This window comes from Salvia hispanica, unplaced genomic scaffold (genome assembly GCF_023119035.1).
Source record: "Salvia hispanica cultivar TCC Black 2014 unplaced genomic scaffold, UniMelb_Shisp_WGS_1.0 HiC_scaffold_187, whole genome shotgun sequence".
Classification (NCBI taxonomy): Eukaryota; Viridiplantae; Streptophyta; class Magnoliopsida; order Lamiales; family Lamiaceae; genus Salvia; species Salvia hispanica.
Window position 1 is genome coordinate 20,848 of NW_025951901.1, and position 21,928 is coordinate 42,775.

The following is a 21,928-nucleotide window of genomic DNA, read 5'->3' on the forward strand; positions in this document are numbered from 1 at the left end:
CTTTCCTTTTTTTTCCCTATCAAATTGTATCCGACTACAATTGTGAAGAGGATATTGGGGCGACGGGTCCCAAATCTGATTGAATAAAGGGCATTCATTTTGACCCATATGTATTGAATCAGATTGAGCAGAGGGAGAGACTTCATTCCCCACTGACTTTGTGTTGAAATTTCGTTAAATAATCTTTAAAGGGAAAGGGGAAAAAAGATTATTTCGCCCAATCGTTGGTGGGGGATAGAGAAATTTTGTTAATTCTCATTTCGTTTCCGTTAAACCGTGATAAGGCATAAACACAACAAAAAAAAAATAAGTACCTTCAAAATCTTGAACATTGAATTTCATTGCTTTTTAATTTAAAAAAAACACAACAAAAAAAATCCATTTGGAAAATTCATCACCAATTCTACACACATCCATAGACAAACAAAATGTTTAAATGTTAAACCTCAAGCATTTTCCCCTTAAATATATAATTCGAATTACAGAAATCAATGGAGTAAAACCACTACAAAATAAGGGGATCGTGAAAAGACAACACAAAAAAAATGAAAGAAACAAGAATATGATAGCCTCACACCTGGAAAATGGGGAAAAACCCTCGCAAAGCACAAATCTAGTTGTGCAAAAGAATATTAAAACAAAAAAGCCTCCGCTATTCCAACTCCCCCGTGTTCACTGGTTTCACCGCCCGACCCTGATTTATCATTAAAACATCCCAACTGACAAGGAGGGGAAAAGCGACAACTTTTTTTTATGGACATTGGTTAAAGGTTTTAGAAACATTGTGTATGAATGATACCCCACTCAAAGCAAAAACAAAAAAGCCCAGGATCAGAGGATGGGTGGGTGGGTTTCCCTGTGTGGAGGGGATAGGTGCGGGGCCCCGGAAGGAACAGGGATGCTGATTAATTGTTCCTTCGAACCCTTCAATCTGAAAATATGAAGAACTCAAATTTAAACCCCAGATAATCTCAAGTGGTAGTGGGGTAATGAACTTAAAAATTAGATATGCAACTCGAATGTCAGGTTGGATCTCCTGATGCAAACGGTCATCCAACTGTTTCTTCCTGGATCTGTTTTTTTCTTTTCTGATGATAATACCCGAAAATATAGGAATAAAAGTGTCAGTCATTAAGAAATTATCCTTTTGGGTTAACTTTCCATATCAGCTGAAAGACCGAAAATAAATTTTCTATTTCAATGAAAATGTGCATGTAATATTTAGAAAGCATAAAACATAGCATTCTAGTGCTTTTAGAGTAGAATGTTTTCACAACTAAATTATTGATTTGGGGTCCTGGATGGAAAATAAAAAATGTAGTAGTGTTCAGTATAAGAGGCAAAAAACAAAAGGGGGAATTTTTGAAATGAAGCACCTACAAGGCCAGGGGAAACTGTCAGGTGCAAAAATTTAAAAAAGTTCGCCATTTCTGCAACAGCATTGGTCTTACACCTCTAACCTGGTGAGTGCCGAAAGAAGGTAAGGCACAAGTAGATCTAACATAGGAGTGAAAGGGAAAGGATTAACTTCGTTCAAAAGGCACATACTACCTTGGCTTCAGTGGAGGGCCTGAGAGGGATCTCCATTGTGGGAAAAATTCTTAGGAGAAACCAAAATTGGCTGAAGAAACTTGTTCAAGACAGCGGAAGGCGAAGTTTTACATTGACCTGTTCATGCAATGTATTACTTTAATGAAAAATTAACAGTTCCAACTCAAGGACCTTGATTTATATTTTGATTATAGGTATGGTTCTGAATAATACCAGATTGGCTCCAAACTTGTAAGAGAAGTCCAGCACAGCTGAATCTCTGCTTGGTTGGAGGTTGACTACTTCAAGTGGACATTGAACCTGAGGGGGGAACGATTTACTTTCAACATTGAAACCGATATAGGAACTGAGCAAAATCCAGCAAAAGATATTTTAGAGATTCAACCTGCACTGGGGAATAGTATCCGGTACTAGTGAGAGCTCTGTCTTTAGATGTGATGGGGGCAATATCAACGCTTGCACTGACACTAAAGGGGCAGTGTTCTTATTTCCCAAGAAGAGAATAACTCTACCTTGATGACCTCGCCAGTCAGCTTTTATGCCAATCTGCAACACAACAAAGGTTGAAGTAACTAGGAAACAATGTTTAGCTCATGCTCATATATTGATACTGAAAAATATGCCCTGTGAAACTGAATAAGGAAATGATAAAGTGCACCTGGATATTGACATCCTCATATAGAACACCACTATCCTTCAGGCATAATGCACGAATTTTTCCCCAATATCACCAATTGGCTGCAAGTATCAAAGGGAAAGTAAGAAGAAGAGAAATATAAGCTGCAGACAGAAGTAGGTAACAGTGAAGTTCTTTTGCACCAGCCCAGAAGATAAAACCCAACACAGCACTACAAATTATCAAACAAAATTCTAACATGTTAATTTTCCCAGAATGCATACTATACTTATGAAACAAGTATATATTACTATTACATACAAAATAGAAGAAAATGATACCTGAACTGTACTAGTCTGCTCTTCAACAGGTGCAAGGGCTAAATCATCTAGATTGAACCACCTTCCAAACTGGAAGGTACACTTGGATCAGATTGAGGAGCAGTACCTGGTGGGCCTTCAATAGCTAATGGCCCTAAAAGATCTCCAAGGAGGTCAGGAGACGGTGTACTAGGAGGTTGGGGATCCACTACTGCCAAAGTCCCATTTTTCATTGCTAATCCTTGTCCAGAGGTGCTTTCAGTCCTGCCACATATTTGCTTATTGGATACATATTCAAAACTTTCATTTAAGAAGTGAGTCCAGTCAGAATCTACAGAATGATATCTCACCGTGTATTCATGGTAGGCACCTTCACAAGACCAAGCTGGGGTGCAGGTTGGGTCCCATTGCAGGGGTTGATCAGTAAGTACCAAAGCATTAGAGGTGTGCTGCTGTGCCCGCAATTTAATTGCACTTTGCTCAGCTGTATCAGCCTCAGAATCTTCAGCTTTTCTTATCAATGATGACTATAACCAAAGATTGTCACCATCAGATTGTTAGTAAATAGATATGTTACATTAGCAAATGATCATGCGACATAATAGATAAATAACCAATACTAAGTCAATATCCAATTCCAACCTGTCTTTCAGGGAACTTTGGCATTTCAGCAAGTATATCCATTAGAGCTGCACCTTTCATGCTCAAAGCTAGATATTCAACTGCCGTTGCTGTATTTCAGCATCAATACAACTCTCATACCTGGAACACACAATCTTCTTACCTCAATGGAAAACCAGAACATAAAACATAAATAAAAACTAACTAGATAAATTGTTTCATGTAATTACTTTCTGAAATGCCCAGATTTGCTTCTGTAGCTCCTCGTCAGGGGTTGAGTGTCATTAAAATCTTTGCATACGTGGAAAGAAGGATAGAAATTGTTGGTGTCCTGGTCGTATATGATTTAGTTAGACATAATACAGAAGTTAGGACATATAAAGAGGTATATAAGGGTAGGCCTTACGAAACAGTGGGTAGTTTCTCATGTATAATGTTGAAAATTTCCTGGACTCCATCCTGGACGTCTGCCTAGAAGATGACTATATTCTCCAAGGATATATGCACTGACCTATGATATCATAAAATCATTTAAATGAAGTGTTAGATGAAATTGGCTCACTAGAGATTCTAGACAGATGCAAAATCCAAAAACCAAAATATACTAGACTTTATTAACCGATCTTCTTTTGACTATTGAATTTGGCATCAGCCTATCCACAATACCTAGTTGGTGCATGTAAATTTGTAATGACAATTGTAAACAACTGAAGAATTATATGATGGGAGCAGATATATAACTAGTTTATTTTATGGCAATAGTAGATGTATAAAGAACTTGTATAGGAATCTTAAACATTCTATATGCAGTCAATAATTATCTTCTTTTAAAATAATACTCCGTAGTAAAAATTGCAACAATGAGGTGAGTTACACACCTTCACCATTGTCTCATGAATGGCAGGCTTGTCAAGGTACTCTCGGCTTTCATAGCTGCATACGGCTGGAAGATAGAGCATGAATATACAAAACAAGTTGTGTGAAAGTTCATTTATCAATTATTAGCTACATCAACTAGCAGTTACAGAAATAACATGAGAACTGAAAGCTGTGTCAGTTACCTGTAAATCCTCATTATTTGTAACGAACTGCACGACACGGAACCAAATGTCATCGCTTACGAAATCCCCTGCCTTATCTATAAAGCTGAAGAATCACATCCACATACCTGAAAGGGAGGAGAAATATGTCACTGAAAAAGTAGATCAAGTAACTTCCTTGTGTATGACTATGACTCCTAAATAAAACTGTAGCAAAGTCTACACACGCCGAGATATTTCATATGCATAGTTTGCAAAGAAATTGATCACATAATGACATAAATATCTAGCTTTTACTTGTTGCAAAAAGAAACTTTGGGTAAGGTTTTACAAATTCACAACAAAATTTTCATAACTGCGCATAGAACTGATTTAAAGAAAATTAAAATTCACCTCTGGTGTAAGCAATTAAAAAGACACTTACTCTCACTTCTTGCTTAACTCTCCAATTAGTAAGGGAAAGGAAAATAATCACTCATAAAATCGTCACATGACTATGGCGGGCTTATTTATCTGTTCTCTAACTCAAACCCAACTTATTCTCAAGTGTAAATGAATAGCCTTTATGAATCAATTTCATACCATGACAAGTCTGGGGCAAACTTCTCTGCAAGAATTGCAGCTTTAAGTGACAATTCTTCCCGCATTGCAAAGTCTGCTGTGCTAAGATACTGAAACCAGATGATGGCCAAGCATGTATTACTTTCCTTGTTGGTTATATCAACCAATAAAGGTTTTTAATGCATTCACTACAAGCTTGTAATTCATGTGCACCTGTAATAATTCTTCAACTATGTCCTTTGCATTTGAAACATCACACATGCCATACAGCAAATCAAGGGCACGTCCCCTGATACTGTTAGAATAAAGCATGGTTAGATATGTGTGTAACTGTCAAAGCTAGAAAAATACTTCAAGAGAAAAGGAGAATCCCTTGCTCAATAACTTCTTAATTACAAAACATTTGTAAAATCCAAATAAAGACATAATCATGGTCATGACATGTGCCTCTTTATAGGTGGAAGCAACTCTATCGTTTATTTATATACGATAACTAATGGTGAGTGGTTATTTAAGTCTTCAACACTCAACAAGCATGAAAATAGTAAAGGTAACCTGATATCGGGATCCTTCAGTGAAGTAATGATCTGAGCTTGATGTCTTTTAATAATATCTTGCACATCTGTGACCATCAACATCCGAGTCATGTTCTCCTGCATTAAACAACCAAAATCTTTGCAATCAGGACCACAATTATGCAGAGTCTTGATAAGACAATTTTTAGGATTCCAACAATATAACCTTAAAAAAAAATATTCAATCTTGTGTTAAAGAAACAAAAAACAGGGAGCAAGTAGCAATATAGTGAGCGAAGATCTAACCAAGCCAAGGTATCTTATATTAGGTTCACGAACAGCAATAAATTTTCCAAGCAGTGCAACACATTGAGACATCATTTCTTTCTCAGCATCAAGATGCATGACCTGCATATAAGAAGTTTAGGTCCACAAGTTATTGACAACTCTAATAACACATCTTAAAAGGAATAAACTGATAAGACATCATTTTGCATGTTCAGAGAGCCTTCGTAATTCAATATTTCAATATCAAAGAAAAGTACAGTTCTCGAGGTTAGGCACCCCTGGAGACAGGAATCACAGCTTCATGAACCCATGGAGCCAAGGCATGAATTGATGTCAGACTAATAACAGTATAAATACCAATATAGATAGAAATTTTAAAGGCAAATGAGTATAAGCTCCAGACATACAGAAGAGTAGAAAACATATTGAAGACTGCTGCTTCAAAACTAAAGATTTAACAGAATTACTTACGAGCAAGAGCTTCAAAGAACAGTGATGCATTATTCTTGTTTACATTTTTCACAAATCAGTTCCCATTAGTATCCAGAACCATAACAGCCAATAAGAAAGATCATAACAAAAAACCAACAAAAAAATTTCAATTTTTAAAAAACAATTATATAAGCAAATAGCAAAATTTGAAAATAAAAAGCCAAGGGGTTTTTTTGGGTTCGAAAAATTTTCCCAAATCACACATTAGATCATTCTTTCTACACAATATACTATTGTTTTAAAATTTTTCAACTCTAATCACATCTTAAAAAAAATTAAAACAATGGAAATCCTAAAATTTAAATTACACCTTTGGGTAGGCACCCCTGGAAACGAATCGATTCATGTTTAATGGGGCCCATAAAAATTCCATCGAAAACCCAAAAAACAGAAAGTAACATAAAAATTACAACTGGGTTTAAACATTTATCTTTTTTGTTTACAAAACATTTAATTCTTAATTTTCCCCAAAAGGTAGGAAAAATCATAACATCCAAACCCTATTCAATTTTGACACAAACACCAATATGCATCTACGGAAACCAATACAACAACATAAAATGGGAGGGGAGGCTGACAACTACAAATTGAAGATAGAAACCAAACCACACCAGAACAGCCAAAAGATAAAAAAGAATATCAGACCTCAAACAATGACCTCCTCGTATTTGGATCTTCAACAGTTGGAAAATATTGGAGAGCCCTCATAGTCTTAACCTGCAGTGCAAGAACGGACACAAGCAAATGGTTAGATAATTTGAATAATGAAATTCCAAAAATTTGCTCCTACTTGAAACTAGAAATTCAGAAATATCTAAATCCGATAAATAAAATCCAACCAAGAAAATTTATTTATATCCTAAATTTTTTAGGGCACCCTTTCTAAGGAAATAGTGTCAAGAAAAGCACAAACCTGAAGCCAAGGCGAAGGAATACCATAATAAGTGTATTCTTGTGGAATATCCTGATTTCTAGCAAGTCTTTCCAGGGTCTTAACACATTTTGGTAGACAACTCCAGTACGCCTCATGGTTGTTGACACTAAAGCAACTAAGAGGCTCATAGAAGAAGTCAAGACTCCTAAATCACGTTCATCTAATAGCTGTGCCATCCGGTCCGACCTGTCAATTATGAGGAAGAGGACTGCTATTAGATTCTTTCATCTGATCAACAAGCCTAACAGAGATTGACAAGTAGATGCTTTACCAGCCATCCACATTAACCACGTCAGGATTTTTCTAAAGAGGCGCAGCAGACATAGTGCTGCCTTCTTCCTAACAAGCGGTCTGCAACTGCTAGATACTAAATAAATAGGAACTTTCAGCAACATTTATTAGGTCACCGAACATAATACCTTCAGAAGTGTACACTTACAAGTAATTTTTGAACATCAGGAGCCAGAGATCAGCAAATTCTCTCCCACCAATGTTTCCAACCTTAACAGTTATGATCAGAAATCCAGATGGTATAAGCAGGAGTTAGTGAGGAAAATACATGAGGGGAACATAAAGAGCTTTTGAGGCAGAACAGTAAAATTATTATGCCAACCATATGGTAGTAGCATCAACTATTTATAAAGAGTTATCAGGAAAAGAGACTTAATCGACACATACCAATGTCAAGGCAAGACACTGAAAAGTCTCATTGCGGCCAATAATGTCATTGCGGACAGTATTAATTGCTAATCTCAGGAAATCATGGTTCTCATTTAGAAGACATGATGTCACAATGTAGCCAACCTGCAGCAACTCAGAATGTGTAAAACATTTGGCAAGTGATGGACAATACCCCCAAATTCCTTTTTTGATTTTTTCTGCAACCAATACCTGTTTTCAGGATACTTTGGTGCAAAATATTAAAAAATACAGCTTCCATGTGGCCAAAATCAACATCATATCCTAGCATATAAATGTAAAGCATTTTCCAGACATATTTCTTCTTCTCATAAGGTGACAATCCCTGTTCAGTAAACAAATAAAATAAAAATAAGCAAAGCTTTTACACTCCACGAGAAATAACAAATTTTAAAGGTTTGAGTCACTTCTAGCCCAAAGCTTACTAAGGTAGCATGAAAACTGGATGGACATTGGCATACAAAGATCATGAATTCACTTTAATTAATTTCTCATTGGGGAAAAAGACTGACTATTTCATATCTTCATATGTTTACACTTTGTTTCGGGAGTATTAAATGAGACCAAGACCATGCACAATCAGTTATTTCTGCCACTTAAAATTGAGCTTTTCTAACTTTTAATTTCTCAATTTCCCTCTTCAATGGTTTGGGAACAGAAATAGGCATTTTAAAAGAAAAGACAAGAGCAAAAAGTTTTTGCCTATTTTCACATTGATAAAATTGCTTTCCTTGACCAACCCTAAAAATTTTTCCTTGAATAAGATGAGCCATTCACTTTTAAGGAACCAAACTTTACGGAGCAATCCAATAAAATGGAAACCCTTTTTAAAAATCCTATTCTTTCCCAATCATAGCTTTTCCTCTTTTTTAAAGGGCTTTTAAACGGGCGGGGGAAAATTCCTAGAAAATTAACAACTTTGTCTAATCTATGAACTACACACAAATAGAAACCCTTTTTCCAAATGGAGGCTTCCATAAAGAACAGAGATGGGGGGAGACAAGAGCCATAAGAACATTGTCATTTATAGATTCATCTAATTCCATGGATAATAATGCTACCCCGGTTGAAACACTGAGCAATGCATCAGAAGCCTACAATGAGGACAAATGCTTTTTTACTTAAAGATTACATGCCTATCCTCAAAAGTACAGTACAATCAGAAGGGTGTTGAACAAATTCATGAATACCTCTTTTTTTCAAATCTAGGCTATCTAATAAATCTACATCACTTTCCCCTTTTTTCCTGTTGTCTCTTAGATCATTATCAGTTTTTTAACTGGAGGGAGCATAACCGTTTGCATCGGAGCAACAGATCTTATGGAATAAAAAAACGCGATGATTTAACAGAACCTGTAATCATTGTTTGGGTTTACATTAAAATTGCATCAATGAACATTGTTCAACTTGATTGAATTTCTAACTCTCTACAGAAGACAATCAGAACCATTTTGAGGCAGTTTTAATGAAGTTACGATCCAAAACTAATTCCCTTCCAAAATGTACATTTCCTGGCCTTTTAATGCAGCAATACAAGCCAGGCTTCGAAAATCAGCGCCCCCTCGTCAGAGTAAGAAAAAACATCAACATGTTTTAAAAGTTTTATAACTAATTCCTGGAACATATAATTCTAATCACCAAAAATACAGAATGCATTCATTCAACAATGCAAGTATTCAAGAAGCTAAAACTCATCTTCCCCAAACAAGCTATCTGGGAACACAGCTTAGAAAACCCCCAAACCCCCTGGACTCAGCAAATAACCAATCCTCAAAATCCAAAACCCCCAAAACCAGCCTATAAACCCCTTAAAACACCTCCTCACTCGAGAGCAAACGACTACTCCCCAATCAGTTCAACCTACATTGACGATAAAAAGAAACCCTGAATTCCAGCTCGTCTGGAACCGGGCCCCAATTTCCCCTATAATTATGAAGAAAAATTTCGGAGAAAAAAAGCCACAAACACCTTCCTATCTGACAAACTTGCCTTTCGTGCTTAAAGCGAGTTCGAATGTTCCCGAGCTCCTTATCAACACGAAGGCGCTCCAGCTCCTTATTCTGACAATTCCGGATGTCGCTGATGAAAACCGACAACCCCCCATGCCGGAAAGCGCCATCTCTCAGATCCAGCAATTCTCCAGATCCGACGTCTATCAATTCGCAGATCTCAATCAAATTGCGAGCAGAAAAATGATCGGAATTCGCAGCTTTCCGGTGATATTCCGCCGCCGATGTGTGGATGCGTAGAGCGAGAAATAGAGACTGTGTTGTGAGGTGCGATCTAGAGAGAGAAAACTGGGAAAAGCCGTCGCACAATCAAAGAAGACTTTTATTTTGGTGTTTTTTTTCTCTAAATTTCGTTATTCTATTTTTTTAATTTTCATTTTAATTTTATTTTGGATTTTTATTACAATTTTTTTTGTGGCGGGTCAAATCTTCGTAACGGAAGAATTCCCATAATATAGATTTGTATTTCGAATTAAAAAAAAGGACATTTATATAAAAATTAAACTACTAAGGATTTTTTTTTTTCAATTGTTGCAGATGAATTGATTTTAAATGTGAAATATAAAAGCTTCAGTTGTTTTTGAAATATCACAGATAAATTGATCATTTTTTTTATAAAAAACAAAACATATTTTACTATTTATTTTACTCTTAGTTCGGATGGAAACATGTTTCAATTTGAAAATTGACATGCAATTCCATTGTTTAAGTACCAATTAGTCCATAGTTTATACACTAACATGTGCAATTCCATTGTTTAAGTACATTGAGTGTGTACATTTTTAAAGAACATTTTTTTCTTTTTATGAATAAATTGCTAGCTGTGACTATGTCATGATGACCATTTTGAATATTCCTTGAAAAAAGATGCATTGATAATCTTTTCCTACAACAGAAACCAAATTTGACCAATTTAATATTTTCAGGCATGAAGTAGGTTTTTTCGTCTTTTTGAGTTGTGTATGAAACGAGGTTGGGAGACAACATGGGCTGATGGGCCGAGAAAGTGTCCAAAATAAGGCTTTTTTACAAGCATATAGTCAGAGAGTTTTTTGGGGCCCAAAAAAATAAGCCCAATACGACTGCATATGGTATTCATGGTGTATTTAGGATTTTGATTAAAAGATAAATATTAAAAAGAATAGTCAATAGTACAGGTAAATATTAAATTCAAAAGTGTCTCAATTTTTTTCACCCATCCATATTGTTAAGTGTCTCATTCATTGTTTACAACTTTTATTCCTACATTTCACTAATTCATCACATTTACAATTTATTCTAAAAAATTTAAAGATACTTGCTTTTTTCTATAATAGAAGTCTTATTTTATTTGAGCATAGATGAGCCTTATTTATACTATATCTTAGTTTTATAATAATAAAATGAGAATTGAATAAATTAGTGGAATGTGACGTATATTTATTATTTATAGTAAAAATAAAATAAGAATTGAATGGTTGAAAATAACAAATAAATTTTAATATAAAATAAAAGGAATAGTAGAACTCAAGTTCTTCTATATTTATATTTTTCATTACTTTCCTTAAAACTTATACACGTACATTGGTTGGCTGAAAGAAAAGTAAAGAAAATGATTTTAAAATAATCACTAAAATATGATTCCTAGTAACTTTACTTTCCTATGTTTGGAAAATATCAAGATTTTAAATTTATATTTAATTTAAACCCAAACTAAAAATATACTTATTATTATTTTATTTATAAAAAGAATAATATTATAAATTTTTTATTATATTATTAATTAGAAATAATAATAATTATATATATTTATTATTACGATGAATAGTGTAAATATGGATTATCCATCATAATATATAATACTAATATAATTATAATTATTGTTACATGGAGTATTACGACTCATTTATTATAACAATAAATATAATAATTATTATATTATAATTATAATATTTACTAATATTATAATTGAATAAATTTTATAAATTAAATTTCACTATCACTTTATTGATTAATTGTTAATTTATAAAATAAAATATTTATTATATGATTTATATTATTTAATTATATTTTAATTATTTAATAAATTATTATTATTATAAATTATTATAAAATAAGTTATAATTATGATAATTTTAATTATAGTTTTTTTATAGTGAAATTAAGTATGATTTATAATTTTAAATTATTTTTAAAATATTGTAATTATTATTATTATTACTATTACTATTATTATGTTATTATTATTACCATTATTATTAATAAAACTATACTATATTGTTTAAATATGTAAGAATACATAAGAAAAGTTAGGATTGAGTATAACTTTCGTTTCGAATTCGATTTCATTCCCTAATTTGATTAAAAATCGAAACAAACAAAAGAATTTAAAATTTAAGAAATCAGACTTAATGAGATGAATCCAAATCAAACACGCCAAGTTAACTTTAGACACAATGGAAATGGAGTATAAATAGTGGTACTGGTTTTTGACTCATTTATTTAGGGTTACTACCTCATACTCTCAGTAGTCCAACCTAAAGCAAACACAGTCAGGTGGAATTCCGCCGCAGCAGTTTCCGACTGAAACGATGTCGCTTTGTATTCCGCCGGGTGGATTCACCGCTCGAATCTCCACTGCTCATCTCACCAGCGCACGAGCAGAAACGTCGCTCTCAAATTCACCGTTTTCGCCAACTTTTCTCCCTCCAATCAGCCGTCGTTAAGGATCGCCGCCGAGAATCCGTTCCGGATACAATGCGCCGGTCCTGACACCGCGACGGGGAAGACTAGTCAGCTGGAGGATTTCGAGGAACCGAAACTCGATGACGGTGGCGATGATGTCGGCGGCGGTGGAGGAGGGGGGGGAGATAGCGGCGGCGGTGGTGGAGAGGGAGATGACGGCGGCGGTGAAGATGAGTTCGGGCCGATCGTGAACTACGAGGAGGTTTTGATGGAGGCAGAGAGCCGCGGCGTGGTGCTGCCGGCTGATTTGATCGAGGCGGCGAAAGCGGAGGGGCTACGGAGGGGTTTTTCTCACTAGGTACTTGGATCTCCAGGTGAGAATGCTTGTTAATAGTTCGGAATTTGAATCAGAAAGCAATAAAATTGCTGCACTTATTTGATTTCACATTGGTTACTGGCATTTTTTGGATTGATTTTTGCAGAGTGCAGGCTGGCCGCTAGGTTTCTGATGAGAAATTTCTCGATGCTGCGGAACCGAATGCTGGCGGATCCATCATTTTTGTTTAAAGTTGGAACAGAGGTGAGATTGAGTTTATGCATTTGCCATTGCACAGTTCAACAGGGTATGCCTTATGATGCATGTCGATTTTAGTGAGCGAACAATAAGAATATGGCTGGTTATGTGGCAATCCTCGGTTGTGTTTCAGGTGGTAATTGATTCTTGCTGTGCAACTGTTGCTGAATATAGAAAAAGAGGGAAGGAGTTTTGGGCAGAGTTTGAATTGTACATGGCAGATTTGTTAGTGGGTATTGTCGTTGACGTTGCTTTGGTTGGTATGCTGGCCCCATATGCGCGTATAGGCAAGAAACCAATACGCGGTGGAAGTGGCTTTCTTGGGAGTATGCAGCTGGCTACTGCTGCTCTCCCCAGCAGGTCACTTGTGCATTTTATTATAAATCTTTTTGGTTATTTATTGAATATAGAAAATATGCAAGGGACTTCTGAGGTAGATACTTATCAATCTCCGATTATGTGAACCCGAGTCAGATTGATTGATTGTATCTGGATTCAGTGATATTGCACAATCACAAACGTCCATAGAAAACTAGAAGCAGTCTATTTGTCTCAAGATGCTGCATCTTGTTTTTTTGGATATGTTTTTCTGATATTATAGCAGAGTAACTTCAAACTTATTTAGATTATGAATTTATTGGCTGCACAGTGTTTTTGAAGCTGAGAGACCAGGAGTTAAATTTTCATTGCAGCAACGAGCTGCTTCGTTATTTTACAAGGTACCACATCATGATCCATTGTTTAGGCAAAAGCTGATCTTCTCCTATGGTCTCTCGTTATAGTTAAAAAGCTAAGCTATTCTGATGTTATTTGATTTCTGATGGGTGATATTCTCTTCTGAATGTAGGGCGGTTATATGGCGCAGTTGGTTTTGGATGTGGTATTATCGGCCAAGGCATAGCAAATGCGATCATGACTGCTAAAAGGTATATATCTATATAATTCTTCAGTCTGATTTGGGAATAGCAATATCTCCTTGCATAAAATGAATCCCAAACATGCACCATGTGGAGGAATGTAGTTTTCTTACTCTTAAGTCAATAACTCCTACAATCTGTAAGGAATTAATCATCGAAAACTTTGCTGCTGTAAGGAATCAATCCTTTTTACCCATGTGTTGTTGACTCATCTTTCGATAAAGTTTGTATCAATTTCAAAAATTTCCTTGGCGGTCATTTCACTTTTCATCTGAGACGATTTTCTGCATAACAGGAGCATCAAGAAGTCAGAGGAGGATATACCCGTGCCTTTAATAAAAAGTGCTGCTCTCTGGGGTATGTAATCATCAATAAGATATTCGACCTGTTGTTAGTTGCTCGGGAGGCTATAGATTCAGCTATATGATTCAGATAACATCAAATAGCCTGATAGTTTTCTTTAAAGATTTACTTATTTGATAGCTATGACTACGAAAACATATATGAAAAGCTTCTACTGGCCAATTGTCGCAGAAACTCAAATGTATTAAAACAAGATTATCAGGTATCAGTTTAGCAGCAGTCTCACACTGTCTGTATATGTTTGCAGGTGTTTTTCTCGAATTTCCTCAAACGTCCGTTATCAAATTATAAATGGATTGGAAAATCTCGTGAAGCTCGAATCCACAGGTTGCCAAGCCTTTCACCGTGGGCATACGGTTCGCCAATAACTATTACGGTGGAGTGCAGTTCATAGAGTGGGCCAAACTGAGCGGGTTCAATAATTAAAGCTCTTGGCATCTTCACCCATGTACCAAGATGCAGTTGATTTTGCTTCTGCACACATTTAGATTAGATAAGTACTTCCATGCAGCTGATGTTTCATCTAATATCGACTTCAATTTTATGGCCTTGAAATTTAGAACAAGTTGTTAAATCTATTGTACTGTGTATATCTTATGTAGCATGGCTCTCGATTTATCCGCGATAATCATATTTGTTTAATCCACGATAGTATGTTTTATTTTACCTCAAAAGTTATATTAACGTCATTAATTTGACAAATTAATTAAAATTCAGTATTCACTTTATTCACCTTTTCTGTAATTAATAAAGAACCAAGTTTATTTTTTGTTATCAACAACAATTTTTAAGATGATAGAATCAAATAAAACAAACAAATAACAATAAACATAGTATTAAACGGGATTAAACGATTAGTGATTAAGGAATGTACATAGTACTAATATTTTTCTAGATTTATTATGGAGTATATTTTTGAGGAAATATTAATTTCATTAGTGGATTGGATTTCTTTCAATTTTAACGGTTAAATGCCCTAATTATTGTCGGGATAAATGTCACATTGCAACAATACATCTTATTTTGAATTTGTGGTACAATTGCTTTTATGGCATGTTATATTGTTAATTTGTTGTGAGTACTTATCAGCTGTTGTTCGATGATTTTGCCAAGATACACTTTAACTACTCCATGTTTTTGCAAATTGCAAGTCATTTACTACTAGTACTTATTAAAATGAACCCAAACTTTGGAATAATTTTCAAACTTTAGTAATATCACAATCTCTTGGCGAAATTGAGCTGTGATAGTGAGAGACACTATTTAATTTGGTATGGGTCAAATGTCAATTCACTTCATTTATTTAGACAGTTATGGCTGGGGTCAGTTGCAGCTCAATTTATAAAAACATGACGTGATAAATTTTGGCAAGCAAATGAGGCAATCACACATGTTATTGGAGATTGAGCTGGCAAACTGAAAGTCATAATTCAAAGCTTCTCCATAAAAATAAAGTAGGATCATCTTGAATTTTGTAAAAATTACATGTGTATTTTCTTGATATTATGTACTCCATTAGTCAGCATTACAAAAATTTAGCTTCACAAAAAAATGCATTTTTACTTGTGCAAATGGACTTCTTTGTTAACTAGTAAATACACAAAATACGTATGTATCGAAAAATATCAGATTATATTTTCACCGGTTCGAATATAACATGGTAAAATTATATTTTTCCCGTCCTCTAAAAATAGAAACTTTTAAAAAGCAAATGTCATGCAAATTGGTAAAACAAGAAAAAATATAAACAAGTGTGTTAGTGGACAATATATCTCACCTCATTAAAGAGAAAGAAATAATCTAAAAAATAAACTTTCTATTTTCAGAGGATAAATGGAATAATAATATACTACTAGTATATGACAAATCTTTCTAAATTGTTTGCAGTGTGTGAGTTATATTTTCATTATGTGTGGGTAGTATGTGTATTAGTATGTTTAAAACGTGTGTGTTCGATTGAAGTGTGAGTATTGTGCGTGTATGTCCGAGTAGTGCGTGAGTATGCAATAGTGTGTGTATGTCCAGTGTGCGTGAGTATGCAATATTTGTGTGTATGTCCGGTGTGCGTGAGTATACAATATTGTGTGTGTGCGCGCGCGTGTGCATAATGTGGGTTACGAAGTACTTCCAATTATTTGAAATTTCAATTATTTTGACCGCTGAATCAAGTTGTTGAATTTAGATGATTTGAATTTGGAATTGAATTCGAACTCAAAAGGTTTATCAAATTATCCTAATATTATTAGTAATGGTAAGAAAAACTTAAGGCAGTGAAAAATGTTATGTTACACATCCTATTTGAATGCTACTACTTGTGAGCAAAACTTTTGTTGACTAATGTTGATATCATTTATTTTGTTTTGTTTTGTTTTGTATTTTTAATCTTAAAAAATATTGATTACTTAAATGTCAAAAATCTATATATTTAATGTTAATAACTGCAATTTAATAGATAAAGTTTTAATTTATTTTAATGTAATTTGTAAATTATTGGCACTAATAATAAAATTTATATAATCAAAGTAAATAAAACATGCAACAAATCACCTATACTAATTTTTATTGCTATAGAATTAATCTTTGTGGGGCTAAAATGGTCAAATCCTCCAAATGTATTCGACACTCGGTACAACAAATTCGGCATTTCAAACTACGAACACACAGTTCACACACTCTAACAGAGTCAAAGAGTTCACAGAGAAGGCGAAAACTGCATTTCGCGTGATTCAAGCTCATCAGGTTTCGCCGCAGCTGATTCCAATCGATTATAATTTTGATTCTCTTTAACAAATCGTGCATGCTGTTCCTGTAATTTCTCGTAGAACTGCGAATTGTTAAAATTTTTACTCTTTGTTTAATTCCTCAATTGGATCGCAATTAAATTCTCTCTTGTTCATGATTACACATTCTCTAGGAAAATTTCGCCGCATAAACACTAAATTTCAGCCTCTTTTTCCGTTGATAATTGTAATTTATCGCATCCTAGAATGAAATGCCGCCTCTTTTCTTAATTAGGTATTTTAGATAAAACTGTTGTTAGTGACGCTGAATGTAGTGTGAGCTTAACTCGATAATATTCAAGGCTCTTTGTGTTTGGGCAATTCAGTTGTTGTTCATATGGATTATACATTTGTTGTCAAAACCTTTAATGTAAACTACAATTGCATCTCAATGGAAATGAAATGTGGAAGGAAAGAAATAGAAGGAAATATAGCATATATATGAGGATACTAAACCAATGCCTGCATTTTGCTTCTTCCATAGAACTTAGCTCTAACAAGCTTATTGAATAATCCAAATGACACTATCAAGAAGCTTGGTCTTGCTGCAAGCGTGGCGATTTGGGGATTTTCAACTCGAGGAAAATGCAGTTAGGATCCTCATTCAACTCTAAATTGTTAGCTTTTAGGAGGATGCAGCTGTAGTACTAGTACATTATTGCTCAAAGTTCTTCCTGTCGTGGGAGCTTAGCACAGCTGAAGATAGTCTGTCTATGCTTTGCTTTACTCAGAACCAAAATTTCTAAAACTAGGAACAAAATTTCTTGGTGCTCCCTTTTTTCTGAATATATGTATTATTCCTTTCATTTAATGGACTAATCAGTTGCAGTTTAATCTTGCCAGCGCACTACTCTTTCCTTCTTCGTCTTCTTAAACCACAGTTTTCTTCAGATAGAAACATCACAGTTTTGACTATGCCCGCTTAGTCTTTCACTACTATGCTTTCATTTCCAGAAAGGTAGATATTTCTAAACTCATTTTTTTGTTCACGGTAGGTGGCACCAAAGGAAGATGTATCTCAAGTCGAATTTGTCATGGAATGTTTTGATTCCTGCTGAGAGCCTCGATGCAGGAGGTCTGATGCTTCAAAAGCTATAATCACTCGCCTCATGGCTGATTTTGCAGCCAAGAAGGCTACTAAGGACCTCGGCTATTTCCTTGCATTGAGCACAGTGGGGAAGATTGGAGAGGGAAGGTCCGGAAGCAGTCAGGTGATGTTATCTTTCCTGTAGATTTCAGCTGCATAACCTTCAAGGTTCTGCCAGGTGAAATCTTGGAAGCGTTGTCCACAAAATCCTAAAGCCGGGCGTGTTCCTGAGGTGTGGACCAGTCGAGACCATCTTTCTCTCCCACCAGAAAATGGATGACTACCAATTCGTGCCCGGGAAAACCCCTACTTCATGAATGGTAAGTCCTCAAAGATCGAGAAGGGCGTGGTGCTGCGGTTCCTGGTGATCGGAGAGAAGTTTATCGAGATTGAGAAAGATTTTCGAGTTGTAGGCAGCCTCGAGGGAGACTACCTTGGGCCTGTTTCTTAGTAAGTCAAGTCCAGGAAACTTGGTACTTTCTGACCTAAGACATGTTAGTATATGTGAAGTTTGTGCAGTTTAGCATTTGATGGTATGCTTAAGATTTTTTGTTGGACCTTAACTAATGACTAACTAGTCTTAGATTTGCAATTTGGAATTCTGTTGATGGGAATATGTAGTATGGTCTCCTGTTTTATTTCTTGATTGTTTATTGTTTATGTTATGTCATGTCAAATTGCAAATCAATCTTTTTATTCTATAGTTTGTATGTTAAAGTGATGAATTTTTATACCATGAGTATTTTAGCCAAAACTATACTCCTAAGTCCTGCCCATTGTCGATAGGGGTTAATTAACAATAAAATTATTACTACGAAATTTTGGTCAATTTTTTAGTTTACTACGTGCCAGTGACGGATGTACATAAGTTCCACAAGGGGCAAATGCCCCTCTTAAAAAAATTCGTTTGTGCTATTTTGAGCAATTTGTAATTTTTTTTTAAATACCCTTATATATGCCTCTTCGTAGAGATCCTTAAAATGCCTTTATCTATATGTTTGCCTCGGTATAAAATTTCTGATCCGACCCTTAAAATGCCTTTATCTATATGTTTGACTCGGTATATAAAATTTCGGATCGCACTCATGCTTGCTTTTAAAATTTGAATGATAAACCACAAAGTTTCAAAAATTCTTAATCATCTTGCTATTTAACTTTTTTGGGGGGCAAAATTGATGCTAAAATAGTATTCACGCGTAAATTTTTTTGGTGATATCAATGAAATGATAGTGTATTAATGTAATAACGTGCCCGATTAAATGATTTTGTTTTGAACCTAAGAAACTAACATAAAAAGAATAAACAAATTTGGTCAAATAAAATAATCGATAACTTTTGAAACTTAGTAACATGTTATTTAAATTTTGGAAAATATAAGATAAACTAATTTTTTTAGAATTAAGCCAATTAACAATCTAGTGGTGAATCAAGAAGAAAGCGAAAGTTAACACGTTTTATGTGCATATGGTGAAATGGGCCATTAAAACGTCACTATTTCCGCGAAGGTGCATACACGCTTTCTTCTACGCGCGTAGGATCTTTGGATTCTATTCATTTCTCTACGTCCACTAGATATGCGGTTTCCTCCTTGTGCCTTTTTTATTAATGTGTCGGTGGCACGAGCACGGACTTCACTTTCATATTTTTCTCAATTTTTTATATTTTTAAATACAATTCTGATTTTTATATAAATATCCACTTTAAATAAGAAGAGCTTTTAAGTATTAACTCTAATTATTTACTGACATATTTATACTGTTTTACAATTCGATGCATGTGAATAATGTGCACTAGGTGTGTGGACGAGAAATGGGCTTGTTTTGCCTTATTTTAAAATATTTCTAAGAGTCTATAAATTATAGAATAATCATGAAGATTGTGAAAAGATAAATTAAGGAATTATTTTTATAATGATTGTATAAGTTCTTGAAGGTTTTCTTTTTATATAGTGTATAGACTATAGTATGATGTTTAGAAGCTTATTTTGTCAAACACTTTGAAGGAGGTGAGGTTATAAGCTCAATAAAATTGTATCTTAAACCATCTCCAAGGGTACATTAAAACCTAAAATTAGATAGGTATTTAGCTCTAATAATATTCAAAAACCAATCCTATTTTTGGTTTTTGAGAAAAAAATACCTATCTTTAGGTTTATACTAAATCAATATCTAAAAGTTTTTCAAATTTTGTGAGTAAAAAATGCATAATATAGAAAATATTCTTTTAAGTTTGAGTTTAGTGAAATGGTTAGAGTAAAATCAATATTTAATGGAGATTTATGTTAAAATGAGTTGAATATGACAAGTTTGATGTGAGTCGCTTCCCTATTTAGTAGTGACTCCAATGTAGTACTATATAGTATAGTAGCAGTAGTAAATTTTTTGATTATTGGTTTCAGGGAACAAAAACAATTATTTAATGAAAGATGTAGCATGGGATTTTATTTTATTTGTCGCCTTCTTCACTCTATTGTCAAGGCAGAAATCAATTATTTATGTATGCCAAACTATTGTTAGTTGTCATTAGCTGGAGACACGTAATTATTTGCATGGTTCCTATTTAAATGACTAATAACATGTTACTTCTAATTCACATTAGGACTAGATTTGAACACTTAAAAACTCATCATAAATAAAGGAATAAAAGGACGTATCTTAATCAATTATACGCACTATAGTAATAATTAACTTGTATATGACATTAAAAGTAATATTAAGGTGATTAATCGGCCCTGTCACGGATTAATTATCCACATTTATTAGCTAAATATAGAAAAAATATATTTTTAATTGCCTAAAAACACATAAAATTTAGTTGAATTATGATTGCTACCACAACTTTGAAAAAAATAATATATTAGATATAATTTCACTAAAAATTCATCACGAAATAATTGATAACAAATTAGAATTTCATAATTTTATAATTAATTTAAAAAATTGTAAGAGTATGATTTTAGGACAATTTAACAAATTATAAAGTACTACTAGTGCAACATGGGATCCGAAATGGCATTATAGCAGTGATTAATTATCGAGTAATTAGTTAAATGTCTGACGTTAGTAGCAGTATTTGATTTCAAATTGGCGAAAAAGATAAGATCCACGTATTTAAGAGAAACCGACAGCTCATTTGCTTCAATGCGTAATAGCCACCGGCATATTATTATTTTATAAACTACCGGCACTATAAAAAATAAAGTTTAATTTGTTACTCCTTTATTATTTGAAGTTACAGAGTATTTAAACCATCTCTTACTTTTATATTCTATATAAAAAATATTCAAATCAAATGAGTACACTATAGAATAAAACAATTAATTTTTTGATTGATAGAAGAAAATCAGATTATGATCAATTAATACCGATTAATGACTTTCCAACCATTTATTATGTAATCTAGAATATCACATAATTATAAAAATTAAATTATTACGATGTAATTTTGGTGTCTAATTAAGTCATCGTATCATCTGAATACTATTTTGGTAAATATTCGAATTGAAAATTTTTAAATACCGCGTGCAAAGTTACAAATATCTTAATTACCAATTTCCAACGTTCCACGTGGCCGCAAGCAAGAGCGAGTAGATTGAACGGAAATGATTAGGCGAGTGATGATTAGACGTCTGGGAAGCGAGTGGGGCCCTAGCGACTGGATACCTCCCCCCTCCTTTTTTTTTCCCGCTTTAAATACATCCGCATTTTCTCCTCCAAATTTATCTCAATTCCCCAAATTTACGAATTCAGGGATTCCAATCGGAAAATGGCCACCGGAAGAGTAGATCTGGACGGCAATCCGATAAAGCCGATGACGATATGCATGATCGGCGCCGGCGGCTTCATCGGCTCGCATCTATGCGAGAAGCTGATGGAGGAGACGCCGCACAAGGTGCTC

At 34.3% G+C, this 21,928-nt stretch overlaps 1 protein-coding gene and 2 pseudogenes across 1 annotated transcript; 2 read left to right on the forward strand and 1 right to left on the reverse strand.

Annotated features, from left to right (window-relative positions):
• Nucleotides 1-1,635: 1,635 nt before the first annotated feature.
• LOC125198677 (AP-2 complex subunit alpha-2-like) lies at nucleotides 1,636-10,400 on the reverse strand. Its single transcript, XM_048096989.1, has 20 exons — nucleotides 10,387-10,400; nucleotides 9,623-9,920; nucleotides 8,591-8,731; nucleotides 7,870-7,962; nucleotides 7,617-7,742; nucleotides 7,378-7,439; nucleotides 6,941-7,124; nucleotides 6,650-6,721; nucleotides 5,531-5,632; nucleotides 5,265-5,362; nucleotides 4,923-5,004; nucleotides 4,731-4,819; nucleotides 4,170-4,254; nucleotides 4,027-4,051; nucleotides 3,130-3,218; nucleotides 2,589-3,014; nucleotides 2,210-2,245; nucleotides 1,963-2,097; nucleotides 1,765-1,851; nucleotides 1,636-1,668 (listed from the first exon to the last, which is right to left on the reverse strand). The coding sequence occupies exons 1-20, from the start codon at nucleotides 10,398-10,400 to the stop codon at nucleotides 1,636-1,638; spliced, it is 2,277 nt and encodes a 758-aa protein (XP_047952946.1).
• Nucleotides 10,401-12,141: 1,741 nt separating this feature from the next.
• On the forward strand, nucleotides 12,142-13,666 carry LOC125198678 (annotated as a pseudogene).
• Nucleotides 13,667-16,797: 3,131 nt separating this feature from the next.
• LOC125198679 lies at nucleotides 16,798-18,669 on the forward strand (annotated as a pseudogene).
• Nucleotides 18,670-21,928: the final 3,259 nt, after the last annotated feature.

What these genes read in the sequence shown, in the direction of transcription:
- LOC125198677 (XM_048096989.1), bottom strand. An exon ending in CGAGGAGGTCATTGTTTGAG is followed by an intron (nt 5,633 to 6,649) that starts GTCTGATATTCT and finishes TCTTATATGCAG; the next exon opens with GTCATGCATCTTGATGCTGA. An exon ending in CTCCTCAATCTGATCCAAGT is followed by an intron (nt 2,246 to 2,588) that starts GTACCTTCCAGT and finishes TTATGCCTGAAG; the next exon opens with GATAGTGGTGTTCTATATGA.